The sequence below is a fragment of the Triticum aestivum genome, chromosome 1A, assembly GCF_018294505.1.
Source record: "Triticum aestivum cultivar Chinese Spring chromosome 1A, IWGSC CS RefSeq v2.1, whole genome shotgun sequence".
Classification (NCBI taxonomy): Eukaryota; Viridiplantae; Streptophyta; class Magnoliopsida; order Poales; family Poaceae; genus Triticum; species Triticum aestivum.
Genome location: NC_057794.1, coordinates 461,004,984 through 461,018,411, shown reverse-complemented (window position 1 = coordinate 461,018,411; position 13,428 = coordinate 461,004,984). Strand labels below are relative to the sequence as shown.

General features: G+C 45.4%; 1 protein-coding gene across 2 annotated transcripts; it reads left to right on the top strand.

Annotated features, from left to right (window-relative positions):
* Positions 1-7,164: 7,164 nt before the first annotated feature.
* On the top strand, positions 7,165-12,761 carry LOC123056531 (uncharacterized). 2 transcript variants are annotated; one of them, XR_006426781.1, is made up of 8 exons: positions 7,165-8,918; positions 9,719-9,774; positions 9,961-10,236; positions 10,498-10,734; positions 10,870-10,989; positions 11,112-11,240; positions 12,213-12,410; positions 12,517-12,761. XR_006426781.1 is itself a non-coding variant. In XM_044479924.1 (7 exons), the coding sequence occupies exons 1-7, from the start codon at positions 7,286-7,288 to the stop codon at positions 12,231-12,233; spliced, it is 2,472 nt and encodes an 823-aa protein (XP_044335859.1). In that variant the 5' UTR covers positions 7,165-7,285; the 3' UTR covers positions 12,234-12,515. The 2 variants fall into 2 exon arrangements, 1 of the variants encoding a protein (XP_044335859.1); XM_044479924.1 differs by lacking the exon at positions 12,517-12,761 and having other exon boundaries at positions 12,213-12,515.
* Positions 12,762-13,428: the final 667 nt, after the last annotated feature.

Here is a 13,428-nt window from a genome sequence, read left to right as displayed (position 1 = left end):
TCCGTTTTCAATGCTCATTCCTCCACATGAAATCCGGAGAAGTAGGAACGACCACCCGACAATCCAGACGTGCGTGGGACGTGGAACAACCCCCGATATGCTGCATGATGGCCTCGTGTTCCTCAGATGTGAATCGCCAGGGGCACCTGTGTAATAACGCATTGCCGCCCCTGTACCTATAAATACACACCTCACAACAGTCATTATCTCTTCTTCCACTCTCGCACGAACCCTAGCGCCACCGCTAGCCCTCGACGATGCCGGCGACGAAGCGCTTCGCTGCCGCAACCTCTCTGACACCGTCTTCACGCCGACCGCGGACATCGTCTTCTCCGCCGTCGCCGTAGGTGTCCTCCGTCGCCAAGTTAGGGCACGGACGATCGAACTGCTCGGCCTCCTCTTCCACTCCGTCTAGCAGTTCTTCGTGTGGTAAATAAAACCTCCTTTTTACGGCCCCTTTGATCCTATAGCTTTATCACTTTCTACCACAAGCAGTTTCTATTCACACAAGTTGGATCTCCTTCATACTGCATCTCATAACATGCCTAGTATATTCACTTATGCTTCACAAAGTAGTTAGATTCCTCACTTGTACTGATCCGTGGATTCGTACAAATCTGGAACCAACTCCTTATCTATGAGTGAATGTCTTCGCACGATGAGGTCAATGTCTTCTAAACTGATTTATCTTCAAAATCTTCTGAGAATGCATATGACCTCTTCCCCTTCCCTCGCACCTTAATACTGTCACAGGTACATCTCCGTGGGAGAATCCTTTGGTTCTCATAGTCTGCATTCATTTGCAGAATTCTTACAACATCACATAAATTCTCCCGAAGCCAGTTCCTGTTGGTCCAGCAAACGAAAACCTTTGAAGCCTTTGAACGTCTTGAAGCCTTTCAAGTTAAAGTTTATGGCATCAGAGAAAGCAGCAAGGAAGGGTGGCAGAAAGCGTCGTGGTGAGACCTCCAGAGATCTGCCAGATGAACTCTCAGAAATGTACAAGACAAATTCTGAAGAGGATTACAGTCAGCGCAAGACCCGAATCCAATGGATTCGAAGATATTGGGCAGAACAATGGTTCAAATACAGATTTGTGACCCAGAAGTATGTTGAGAAAAACGCCATCAAGAGATCGTGGGGAGACATCCTATTCAAGAATCTTCTACCCAGGTCCAGAGATGAAGCCATTGCTCAAGGCTTCTATCCATGCATGGTCCGTGGACCACAGCCTGCTGATGCACGCTCGTCGTCACTGCTATGGTGTCGTGATGACAATCTGTTCAAGCGCAACTTCCAGTTTGCTCAGAACTCAGCGAAGCAGAACAAGAAGACTTTTGGGTTAGACTTCAACCCTGGTCCATCAGCACCAAGGGCAGATGGCACAAGAGATGCTGAACCCAATGTCATCGGTCTTTTCGCCAACCTTGAAGGCCTCATCACCTACATCTTAGTTCAAGGGACTACAGTGAATGAGCCTGCAGCTGACACTGAATCAGAAGAAGCTCCTGCAGCTCTGAAGACAAAGAAGCTAAAGAAGCCTAAAGCTTCAAAACCTGCCCCTTCACCAAAAGTCTCAAGGGCGAAGCCACTGGCAACTGCACCTCCTAAAGACAGTGTGCAGTCTGAAGACTTATCACGCGTCTCCAAGCCCTAGAAGGCCAAGATGCCTCTGCCTCACACTGGCCAAGAGCTAACAGCTGCTGCCATTCTGCGCAATGACGACATTGATCTGTCAAGTGATGAAGATCTTGCAGATGACGCTCTTGAGCAACTCATCAAGAGCAAAGAAGAAGCAGAAATCTTCAATGATCTGCCTCTCTTTGATGTCACCATCATCCACAACTTCATTGACGAGTGGTTTGACACGCCAAACATCAGCTTTGAAGATCTGCAGCTACCCATTGGCCTCAGTGTCGCCTTCCAAGGCGCCATTGCTTCAGAACTTGCTATTGCCCAGCGCATTGTTGAACTGAAACAGAAGATTGACTATGAAAAGGCTCAGTTCAAGAAGCATATGGCCAAGCTCAGCGTGCAAGAAGTGAAGAACTTTAAGACAATGATGCACGAGCTCAAGGAAGCCTTTGTGAAGAAGCGTGCAGAAGCTCAGGGTTCGCGTGAGCGCATGAAGACTCTGGCTGACAGATGTGTGCAAGCCTATAATGAGGCTGAGAAGCGCAAGGCACTTGGGCGTCCTGGCATCGACCCCAGGATGGCCGCAAAGAAGAAGAAGAAGCCTGCTACGGCTGAACCTGATGCACCAAGGCAAGAAGCAGTTCTGATTGTCTTCCCAACTAGACTGACTGGCTCGAAGCCAAAAAGACGGTCAACAGCTTCAGAGCTCAAGAAGACAAGGATTGCTGAGGCTGAAGCCAGGAAGAGGAAACACTCTGAAGCCTCTCCTACTGCCCCCTCCAAGAAGAAGAGGAAGACCAAGAAAGCTCGGGCTGCTTCCATAGAGCCCTTGATAATTGAACCCATTTCTGTGGTCTATCCTGAAGCTGAACGACAACTGAAAATTCATGAGTCTGCTTCCATAGAGGCTCATGAAGCTGAAGACATTTCAGCAGCTGATCCCATCGCTGCTGAAGACATTGGTCATCATGACAATGTAGTAGATGGTGCAGTCCTTCCTCAGTTTGAAAACAGCGAACTCATCAGCATTGGTCGTCCACTGACGCCAATTGCACAGGATGCTTCATGGGCGGATCGCCCACAAGAGGAAGAAGACTATGAGGCCCAGCCCACTCCAACTCCACAGGCGTCGTCTGCGTCCCGCAGGCTTCGCAAAAGTCCAAGGCCTCAAGTCTCTGCTGAAGACATTCCGGCTGCATCAGCCGCAGAAGAAGGAGTCCCACAAGATCCCACTCCCCTGTCCCACCAAGAAGCAGTTCTCCAGGAGAATGTGCTTGTGACCGACCCTCCAGCTAGTCAAGTGGAGGATGAAAATCGTGAGGCTGCCACAATCACCAATGAAGCTAATGTGGAGCCCTCCCCAACAAAGGCATCAGAAGACAGCGAAGCCATTGATCCCGCCACTTCTGTTCCTGAGTCTGCTGCCGGTCCTCAATTCGACTATCATGTTGAGCACAGGCCTCAGGTCCAGAAGCCAATACCAAGACTGCCAAGATTTCCAGGTCCTGCATCAGCACCTGGCTCCTTCAACATCAATGGCTTCAGGGCACACAACACGTTCTTCAATAGATCCAGGAACCCCTACTCAAGGGAAAGGATATCATCTGATCGGTTCTGAAGCTATCCTCAGCGAAGCTATTACTCTTGCATTCTTTACAACCAAGGTCGCATCTTCCCACACAAGTGCCTTGACGTTGAAGCTATAGCTGGTCTGCCCTGTCTGGAAGAAGCTTTAGATTGCTTCAAGGAAGTTGGACTGCCGCCGTTCATTACTGACGAAGAGCATTGGAATGAAGAGCTGCTGCTTCAATTCTATGCCACACTTCACATCAGAGGGTACAACAGAGATCCGAAGACTTGGGTCCTGGAGTGGATGAATGGCAACGTTCATCACAAAGCCAATGCATTTGACATCATTGAGCTCACTGGCTTGCCCACTCCTGGCGATCTCTTCGAGCAAGGCTGTCAGCTGCATACTGAAGCTATTGAGAGCATCTTTCAGCGGCCAGAACCTGATATGAGTCAGATGCTTAGCATGATGAAGCCATTGCCCCAAGATGCTGCTTATCCCACAGAGTTCTTCGTTGAAGACCTTGATATCTGCCAAGAACCATCTATCACATAATCAGGCGAACTCTCTGGCCTATCAAAGGGCACTCTCCAAATGCCAAGCTTCAGGGTGCAATAAAGACTTTGGTCTTCTATATACTCCATGGCAAATGCTTCAATGCACATGACTTCTTTATACGCCAACTTGCTGCATCAGGCATTGATCTGTTTGGTTTGAAGTTCTACGCCCCTTGGGTCATGCGGCTGATCAAGCTACACTCCACCATCTCGTATCAGCCCTCAGCCCGCAACCATCGGATCTTCTTGTCTGACGTGGACATGTCTACTGAAGCCATATATTCTGAGCCTGCCAAGCAACCTCTAAGTCTTCAGAATGCAGAACATCAGAGTTTTACTCAGAACGTTGAAGGCGTTGAAGCAGTTTCTCGGGTGTATCCTTTGGCTGGCACTACATGTGCACCACACCCTGCTTCCATTGAAGCCACTGACAGTGCCACTGCTCCAAGACCCAAGAAGCGCACTCATGTTCTCAACGACCGAGAGCTTCTTGTGGCTCTACATCAGAAACAGGATAGGCATCATGACTGGCTGAAGCGTCAGATGAAAAGCCTCTTGGTGGAAGTTAATCGCGTTCGCAATCTTGCCACCAAGAATGCTTTCGTTGCCCATGAAACCTGTCGCCGCACATGGAAATGGCTCACGATGATGTGTTCTGAAGCTGATCTTCAAGAGGATGGCTTCACTGAGAGATTCAAGTTTGACTCCACACCTCCTCGAAGGGCTGTGCTGCTAGGAACTCCATCCCTTGAAGACTCTGAGTTCTCTTCCTCTGCTGCCACAGTGACTGCCAGAATTATTGAGGAAGAAGACGATGCTACTTCACCGCCACCTCCTTCAGCACCTTCAAGCTCTTCTGCACCGCCAAACAACACCAACAACCCTGCTACTTCACCTACTCCTCATGGGAACGAATAGAGGCTCTATGTCTTCAAACCTTTTTGGTCATTACTGACAAAAGGGGGAGAAGCATATGAGATTGATACTCTTTAAGCGGGTCCATATGGGCGGGTGCTTTATATTTTGCTTCGTGCTTACAACTCTCATTTTTGATACATTTGGTTTTATGAGTTGTAACACTTAAACTAGATGGTCGTCTGCTACTTATTTGCCACCTTGTTTTGCGAAGATAAATTCCGCATGTGCGATGATAAATTCCGCACTTAGCTCATTCTGCAGACGTCCATTTTCCATTATGCATGTCATTTTCTTCATATACTTTCACATGCATAGTGGATTGTCATCATAAGTTGAAGTGGATCTCCACAAGTACAACCTGCCATGTGCATTTGCATTCCAAAAAGCAAATTAACTAATATGCACATCTTCAGGGGGAGCCCTTGCAACTTATGAAGACAATTTCTTATCCTTTACAATTTCACAGATTATATTCCCCGTTGAAAACTTCAACTAGTTTGTCATCAATCACCAAAAAGTGGGAGATTGTAAGTGCATCTAGTGCCACCCCTAGTTGGTTTTGAAGTATTGACGACAAACCTAGTTGAGGGACTAATGTGTTTGTGAGAATTGCAGGATAACACAGGTAGAAGTCCCTCATTGATTCGGTTTTACTACCAGAGATGACCCCTAAAACTGTATGAAGACATTGAAGTCAAAGGTGGTATATAAAGATATTCACATTGAAGACTATGACAAGAGAAGACACTATATGAAGCCTATGGAGCTCGAAGACTTAGATCTTTCGTAGTTCTTTTTCTTTTGTGTTGAGTCATAGGAACCACCGTACTGTTACGTGGGGTCCAAGAGAACTAGTCAGAATGACTGAAGTGATGCCTAAACCAAAAATCTATGTCTTCGAGTGAAGATTATGAGAGCGAATCTTGTCCAGAGTCGGACAAGTTAGCTTTGCTTGTAGCCCAAGTAAAGTTGCCATGTGAGTTTGAAATCTGACCGTTGGAACACGTGTCAATTCCTTAGTGACCCAGGGTCATTTCGGACAAATCAGGTCGGGTTGCCAAGTGGCTATAAATAGCCCACCCCTACAACCATAAACGGTTGGCTGCTCAGATTGAAAGTACGGCTTTTGTCGTTTGAGAGCAACCCACCTCGAAGCCTCTGAGAGAGAATTCCTTGCGAGGATAAAGCCCTAACCACCAGAGCCAGAGAGAATTGGGCTCACTTAAGTCTTCTTGTCTGTGTGATCTGAAGACTTATTACACTTGAGGATTATGCATCATCCAGCCGGTTAGGCGTCGCGTTCTGAGCTTTCAAGAGACATTGTGGATTGCCGGTGAACGAAGTCTGTGAAGGTTTGGGAGTCTACCTTGAAGACTTACCAGAGTGGTTGGGCGAGGTCTATGTGACCTTAGCTCAAGGAGAATACGGTGAGGACTGGGTGTCCGGGACTGTGTGTCCTAAGGTTTAAATACCTAGCCGCTCCAACCAGACGTACAGTTGTCACAGCAATTGGAACTGGTTCAACAAATCATTGTCTTCAATGAGTCACTGGTTTCATCTTCACTTCCCTTTACTTACTGTTACTCCTTGTGAAGTCATTGTATGTTTGTACTATCATTTGTCTTCACTGAGTGACTACATGTTCTGTTTGGCTTCACAATATCTTCCTACCTGATCCTTACTACCTAGCTGCTATTAGTCTTTGTGCTTTCACTTTATTGAATACTTGACTATGGTTTGCCTAGTGTAGTCTACCTTCCGCTGCATGGTAATAGGTTTAATTTTATCGTTTGTCTTCAAAACTTTTATGTTCTGAAGACTTTCATAAAAATCGCCTATTCATCTGCTGCTTACGTGCACGTTAGGGCAATTGCCATGTACATGCACGTTAGGGCAGTTGCCATGTACCATGTAAAAACATATGGCAACTCGGTAAAAGAGAGTTGCCATCTGCTTACGTGCGCACTAGGCAGTTGCCGTGTACCCTGCAAAACACATGGCAAACTCGGGTAAAAAGAAAGAGTTGCCACCTGCTCATAAAGCACACTAGGGGCAGTTGCCATGTGCACTGCAAAACACATGTCAACTAGCAGCTTGGGTGTGGGAGAGAAGACGGGCGTGCGGGCGAGATGACAAATGTCCACACACTAGCCCTTGTGTGTGCGTGCAAAGTGACGTGTGGGCGAACTGCTGTACGCCACACACCAGCCCCTCCTGTGTGATGAAACGGCCGTATGGGCGACCGGCTAAACGCCCACACACCAGACCAGTCCTACGTGGCACTAGAAACATGCCAAGATTTATGCGCTCACGAACGGACGCGAATCCACACGTGTGGGTGAGATGCAAATGCCCACGTGTGGACGTTAACATTTATCGATGTTAAGAAAATTCCAGCCCGCCGGAACTGAACTCTTCAGGCTTTGGCGACTCCTACGAAATTCGTCGCGTTGTTGTGCAGCCGCACGGTCCATACTATGGTGCGACACGTCATTCTCGGGCACGGTCGATAAACGAACTACTCCGAGTCGCCGGCCGGCCCCGCCTCCTCCCTCGAGGCACCCTCTGCCCCAGCGGAAGCCGAAGCCGAGCCGAAGCGACGGCCATGGCGAGCGCCGCGCCGCCGCCGCCAGACGCGGAGCCGCCCGAGTGCCCGGTGTGCCTCTCCCCCTTCGACGACTCCTCCGTCGTGCCGCGCGTCCTCCCGTGCGGCCACTCCCTCTGCGGCTCCTGCATCTCCTCCCTCCCGCCGGCCTCCGCGTCGGCCGCGGCCTCGTCCCTCCGCTGCCCGCTCTGCTCCCAGTGCGTCCCCTTCTCCCGGGCCCTCGGCCCCTCCTCCCTCCCCAAGAACCTCGCCCTCCTCTCACTCCTCCCCTCCCTCCCCAACCCTTCCCCGCCCCGCACCGCCGGCGCCGCCTCCGCGGCTCGACCCCTCCCTCTCCCGCTCCACGCCGCCCACTCGCGCCTCCTCGCCCGCTTCCGACACGCCATCCTCCCCGAGTCCGCCTCCCCGCTACACTCCTCGCCGCCCGGCCACCCTCCTGCCGGCCTCGCGCTCGGGTCGATCGCCTGCGACCTGGGAGCCCCCTGGTTCTGCTCGCGGGGTCACCCCGTAAGCCTCCTCCCGATCGACGCTCCCGCCGGCGGGGCGCCGACGCAGGAGGCCGCGTTCTACCGGCCCAGCCACGCTGCGCGGGTCATCGCCGCGATCGACGCGCTGAGCAGCGCCGCCAGGGAGGAGATGGTCGATTTGGTGGCCGCCTCCACGCGACTGGCGCGGCGGGTGTGCAGGGTTTACGGCGCCTGGATGGGCCCCGATGCGGCAACGCTGTGGCTGGTCTCTGAACGGCACACGCCGGGAGTTCCCCCCTTGCTGAATGACAGGAGCGACGAGCTGGAAACTGTGGCTCGGGTTGGAGCTCTTGGAATGGAGGTGTGTGAAGCGCTCATGGGATTGCACGGCGAGGGGCTGGTGCTGGGTTGCCTCCGGCTGGACTGCTTCCGCCTTGATCACTTTGGGCGCTGCCTGCTCGACTTGAATGAGGTATTGGCCTTGTGCCGTGGAGTCCGGGCAGGGGTTTGCTTGTCCATGGACGGTGCTTTGGTTGCTCCCGAGATGACAGTAATTCTGAGGGACGCCACAAGGACGAGGAGCCATGATTTCAATGGCTTGATAGGGCGTAATTCAGATGTTTGGTTGCTGGGTTGTATATTGGCGGCGCTTGTTACTGGAGAGGAGCGGCTTGCGGCGGGGTGGAATACTGATGGATCATATGATGATTGGCAGAAGGAAGTGCTTGCGAGGCTTGACGCTGCATTGGTTGGTACACAGTTAGAACCATTGGCTGCAACTACAGCGTTATGCCTGAGCTATGAACCAGAATGCCGCCCAGAGATTGCTGATGTTTGGAAATGTATCAGAGGCTCACAGATGAAACCTGGTGCTGATGCTTTGGCTCCTGCTGATGATATTGTAGCTCAGAAAAGTTTTAGGTGTTTGCTCCTCGGGGAGTTGTCCTCAATGTGCTCCGCCCAAGCTGTTGAGTCAGATGAAATAGTGCAGCCCTCTCAAGATTCTGATGACAAAAATTCAACTCCAGATGATGAAAGCAATTGTGGTTGCTCAAACGATGAGTCTGTTTGCACAGCAGGAACAGATGAGCCACAGCGTAATGGAGTGTTTAAATCTTCAACTCTGCTTGCTCACCGTGACTGCGTCACAGGATTAGCCATTGGAGGTATAAACATGGCCAGTGTGCTGTGTACGTAATACACTGTTTCATTATTGGAGGCATATCCTGTCATGCCATAATTTAGTACAATCATGCAAAACATTTTGATCTGGGGACCGATGCAATATGAAAAATTCTGGAAAGAAATGATAATTAGGTCTATGGAGTGTTATAGTACCCTTCAAAATTTCAACTTGAAACTCAAAATGTGTTAGAAGAAAACAGTGTATAATTCTTTGAATGAAACCTCCATTTTGGTCTGTTTCTGTTCTCTGTTATTATGTCATTTTTCAGATTTATTTTATCATTTTCATTTCTTTGGACATAGATTATAACTTGAAATTCCATAGTGTAGTGTTGAGAAATACATCTAATAAATTTTTTTGCTGAGTTTTTTATGTTCATTTTATGCCAAAACCAAAATGAAATGCATAATTTCACCTTTCTATTACTCCCTCCGTTTACAAATATAAGACATTCTAACTTTTTTGTGAATTGGATGTATGTAGACATGTTTTAGTGTGTTTGTTCACTCATTTCAGTCTGTATGTAGTCCATACTGAAATATCCAAAACATCTTATATTTGTGAACGGAGGGAGTATTTTGCAGTTCTGCTAGATATCTCACTTCATAGTTTGACGTCTTACTTACTAGTGTTTTACTATGTTTTTATCTGTTGTGCTATGTTATTTGGTTTCTCTCCATGGCCATCGCTCGCCTTACCATACTAGTGGATCTTCCTAATGCCTTTGACCAGAATTATGACTCAAGTAATTGGTGTTGATGAATCTTTACTGTATTGCAGGGGGATTTTTGTTTAGTTCTTCCTACGACAAAACAATCAATGTATGGTCACTGCAGGTATGAAACTGTCGGTGTACCCTTTTCTCTTGATGAGCTGTTAATTGTGTGAGTTTCATTCTTGAAACAAATAACACGCTTTTCCCGGAATGAGAAATCACAGTGGCATACAGCAAACACATCCATTACCATAAAACACATAACCTTTCCGTGGCCCATCTTTTCTGACTTGACTTGCTTCTACAGGACTTCTCTCATGTGCAGACTTTAAAGGGTCATGAGCACAAAATCACAGCAATTGTTGTTGTTGACAATGATAACCAGTCTCTTTGTATAAGTGGAGACAGTGGCAGTGGAATTTTTGTCTGGCGTGTTGGTACCTCTCTCAAGCAAGAACCATTAAATAAATGGTATGAAACTAATGATTGGATCTACCGGGGTGTCCACTGCTTGGCTGTGTCTGGAACTGGTTATCTTTATACTGGCAGTAGAGACAAATCTATTAAAGCTTGGTCTCTGGAGGTAAAGATGCTAAGCTGACTTGCTTTTTCAGTGCCATGTTGAAACAGGGTGGTTAGTTGGGCTGTATTAAAAGTATAGACAATGGGACTAAGGTTTGTTCTGCATTTAGACTGCAAAATGGTTTCCTTTTCTATTGGATCATCTAGTCTTTGTCTGAATAATGAGCCTGTATCTTCTGGCATTCATAAAGCTGTTTAATCTGCCAAACCATTTTGGCAATTTAAGAATGTTAGGAATTAATTCACAATCTCTCTTTGGCAGGATTATTCACTTGGATGCACTATGACAGGCCACAAGTCAACCGTGTCTTGCCTTGCAGTTGCTAGCGGTATTCTTTACAGTGGAAGTTGGGATGGTAGTATCCGATCATGGTGGCTTACTGATCACAGCCCGTTGTCTGTACTTGAAGATGATGCACCGGGAAGCATAGCCCCTGTGTTGTCAATTTCAACAGAAGCTAATTTTGTTGTTTCATCATATGAAAATGGCTGTTTGAAGGTTTCACTATATCTCAATCATGAATCGTGTTATAGATTAACTGCATGTTGTGTTATAATGTTTGCTTACAGTCGTTTGTAACACATGTATTTTTGGAATAATCACATGCTAAATTATGGTTATTTTATAAATCAGATTTGGAAGGATGATGTCCTCGTTAAGTCAGAGAAACTTCAAAATGCTTCTATTTACGCTGTTAAATTGAACGGTAAATGGCTATATACCGGTGGATTGAATAAAGCCATAAATATTCAGGTCTGTATTTCTGACACATATTTGGTGCCCTTAGAGCTTTTCAGAAATGGCCTTGAAGCTTCTCCATTGCTAACATATTATTTGTTGCCTTGCATTTTTATTTTTGGTCAATTCTTCTATAGGAGTTATTAGAAGACGAGTCAGAATTGGAAATCAGAGATGTCGCTTCCATCTCTTGTGATTCAATTGTAACTTCAATATTGTACTGGAATGAAAAGCTGATAGTAGGACTCTCTAACAGGGAAATTAAGGTATATATGATTCCCCTTTGTTATACATTCATACATCATTTCCTTTGCATTTTATTCTAGCTTCTTGTTCTAGAGTAATTTAAAGGTGCACTCAAGAGAACGTGCTCCCTGGTGAAAAAATGCTTATGTTCCACTTGTTATATTTTTTCTTTAAAGTTACATACTCCCTCCATTCCACAATGTAGTGCTTCCTCTATCCACGTGCTTCAACTTTGACCGTAAATTTAACTGCCAAGACCGATTGCAGCGGGAGCAAAAATTATATCAGTGAATTCGTATTCGAATGAAGTTTTCAATTATATAATTTTTTCTCCCGCCGCAGTTGGTCTCGTTGGTTAAATTTATGGTCAAAGTTGGACCTCGGGAAGCGCGGGCGCACTATATTTTGGAATGGAGGGAGTATAATTTTTTGAGTCCTTTATGTGATTGTGCAATTTCTTGGAAGAAGTTTCAGTTTTGCATCTTGATTCTTGTGTAAGAAAAGGTTTAGTGTTAACAAACTGCACTGTAGAGCCCTGAAATTTGGTCTTCGTCTAGAGTGCGAAAATGCTAGTTTTCCCCAAGTAAATTATGCAAACATTTACATCTGTAATTGCTTTTGAAATTGTCTGACATGTATGAATTTACTGGTCATCCCAACAGCACATGCTAGGAGCCATTTTACATGTGTAAACTTTAATGTTTGTTGCATCACTTATTTTACATTGTTACTTTGTACAGGCCAATCCACAACACTTATTACTTGCACAATGCTAGCCACTAACTTTTCCTCTAGGGAAACAATAACTTCTCATCAACTTCCATGTCAAATACAAAACCCAGAGTTCGGTTTCTAGAAATGAATGATCAGTGCATGCTTGATATTGTACTTCTATCTGTTTATAATTTCATGGTACATAAATGGAACGAGCATTCTGGTACACTTTAAAGCTTATAAACAACTAAAAGCTGCTGCTTTTCATATTTCATCAGGTTTACGACAAGGGTTCTTAGACCAAATCAGGAGTCGCTTACCATTTGTTACTCCATGGCCCTATATATATTGTGAATAGCTCACTCTACAGCGAGCGTGATGAAGAAATACACATGGAAACATAACTTATCACCATTCTGATGAACTATGATACACCTGTATGGTAAAAGTTTGAAGGGAAATGCAAGCTAGATTAGGTATTTGTAACTTAAACAATTAGCCGATATAGGCATAATTATCTGTTATAATCCATTTTATTCATTTTTTAGACAAGTATTATATATCCATTTTATCCATTTTTAGGACAAGTATTTCCGGACAGAGGGAATATGTCTTGACCGGTTTAGACACTTTTAGGCTTCCAATGTGCCACCCATTTTACACACTAGGGGAATCTGGACACAGATGCTAGGTCTTGCATGCAACGCTCGCCTGAAGCGGTGAATAAGCCGGCCCAACAAGGTGCAGCGAGTGGTTTTGAGAAGCTTCTGAGGACTGGTTCCTTCCTCTGGTTTTGGGAAGGTTCTACGCGGGTTCTTTTTTCTTTGTGTTTTTCTCTATTGTTTTTATTTTCGTCTTATATTTATTTCTGTTCTTTTTTTGTGTTTTTTCAAATACATGTCGATTTTTTTCAAATACACATTGCACATTTTTTGCATCAAATTGAATTTTTGTTAGATTTGAGCATTTCTTTAAATACATTTTGAATATTTATACAAATATATGTTGAACATTTTTTAAATGCACATCAAACTTTTTTAAATAAACAGTGAACATTTCTAAACACATGACTGAACATTTTACAAAAACACCATGAACATTTTTTTAAAAACAAGTAAATATTTGTTAAGTGTTAAAACATTTTCTTAAAGTGTCATGGAACAAAAAAAATTATATGCTATGTTTTTTTAAATACGTGAATAATTTTGCAGGTTTCATAAACACCTTTTTAAATGTCATGAAACATATCTTTAAAAACATGAACGTTTTCAAATGCCATTACAATTATTTTGAATTGTACAAACATTTTTACAAATTACACGAACACACATTTCCATTTTCGTGAACATTTGAAATATATAGAATGACAATATTTTAAATGTCACGAGCAATTTTTGAAAATTGTGTGAACAAAATTTTGACATTGCAAGAACACTTTTTAAATGAGCATCAAACACTCATAAAAATTTAAGTAATATTTGAAAAATACATGTT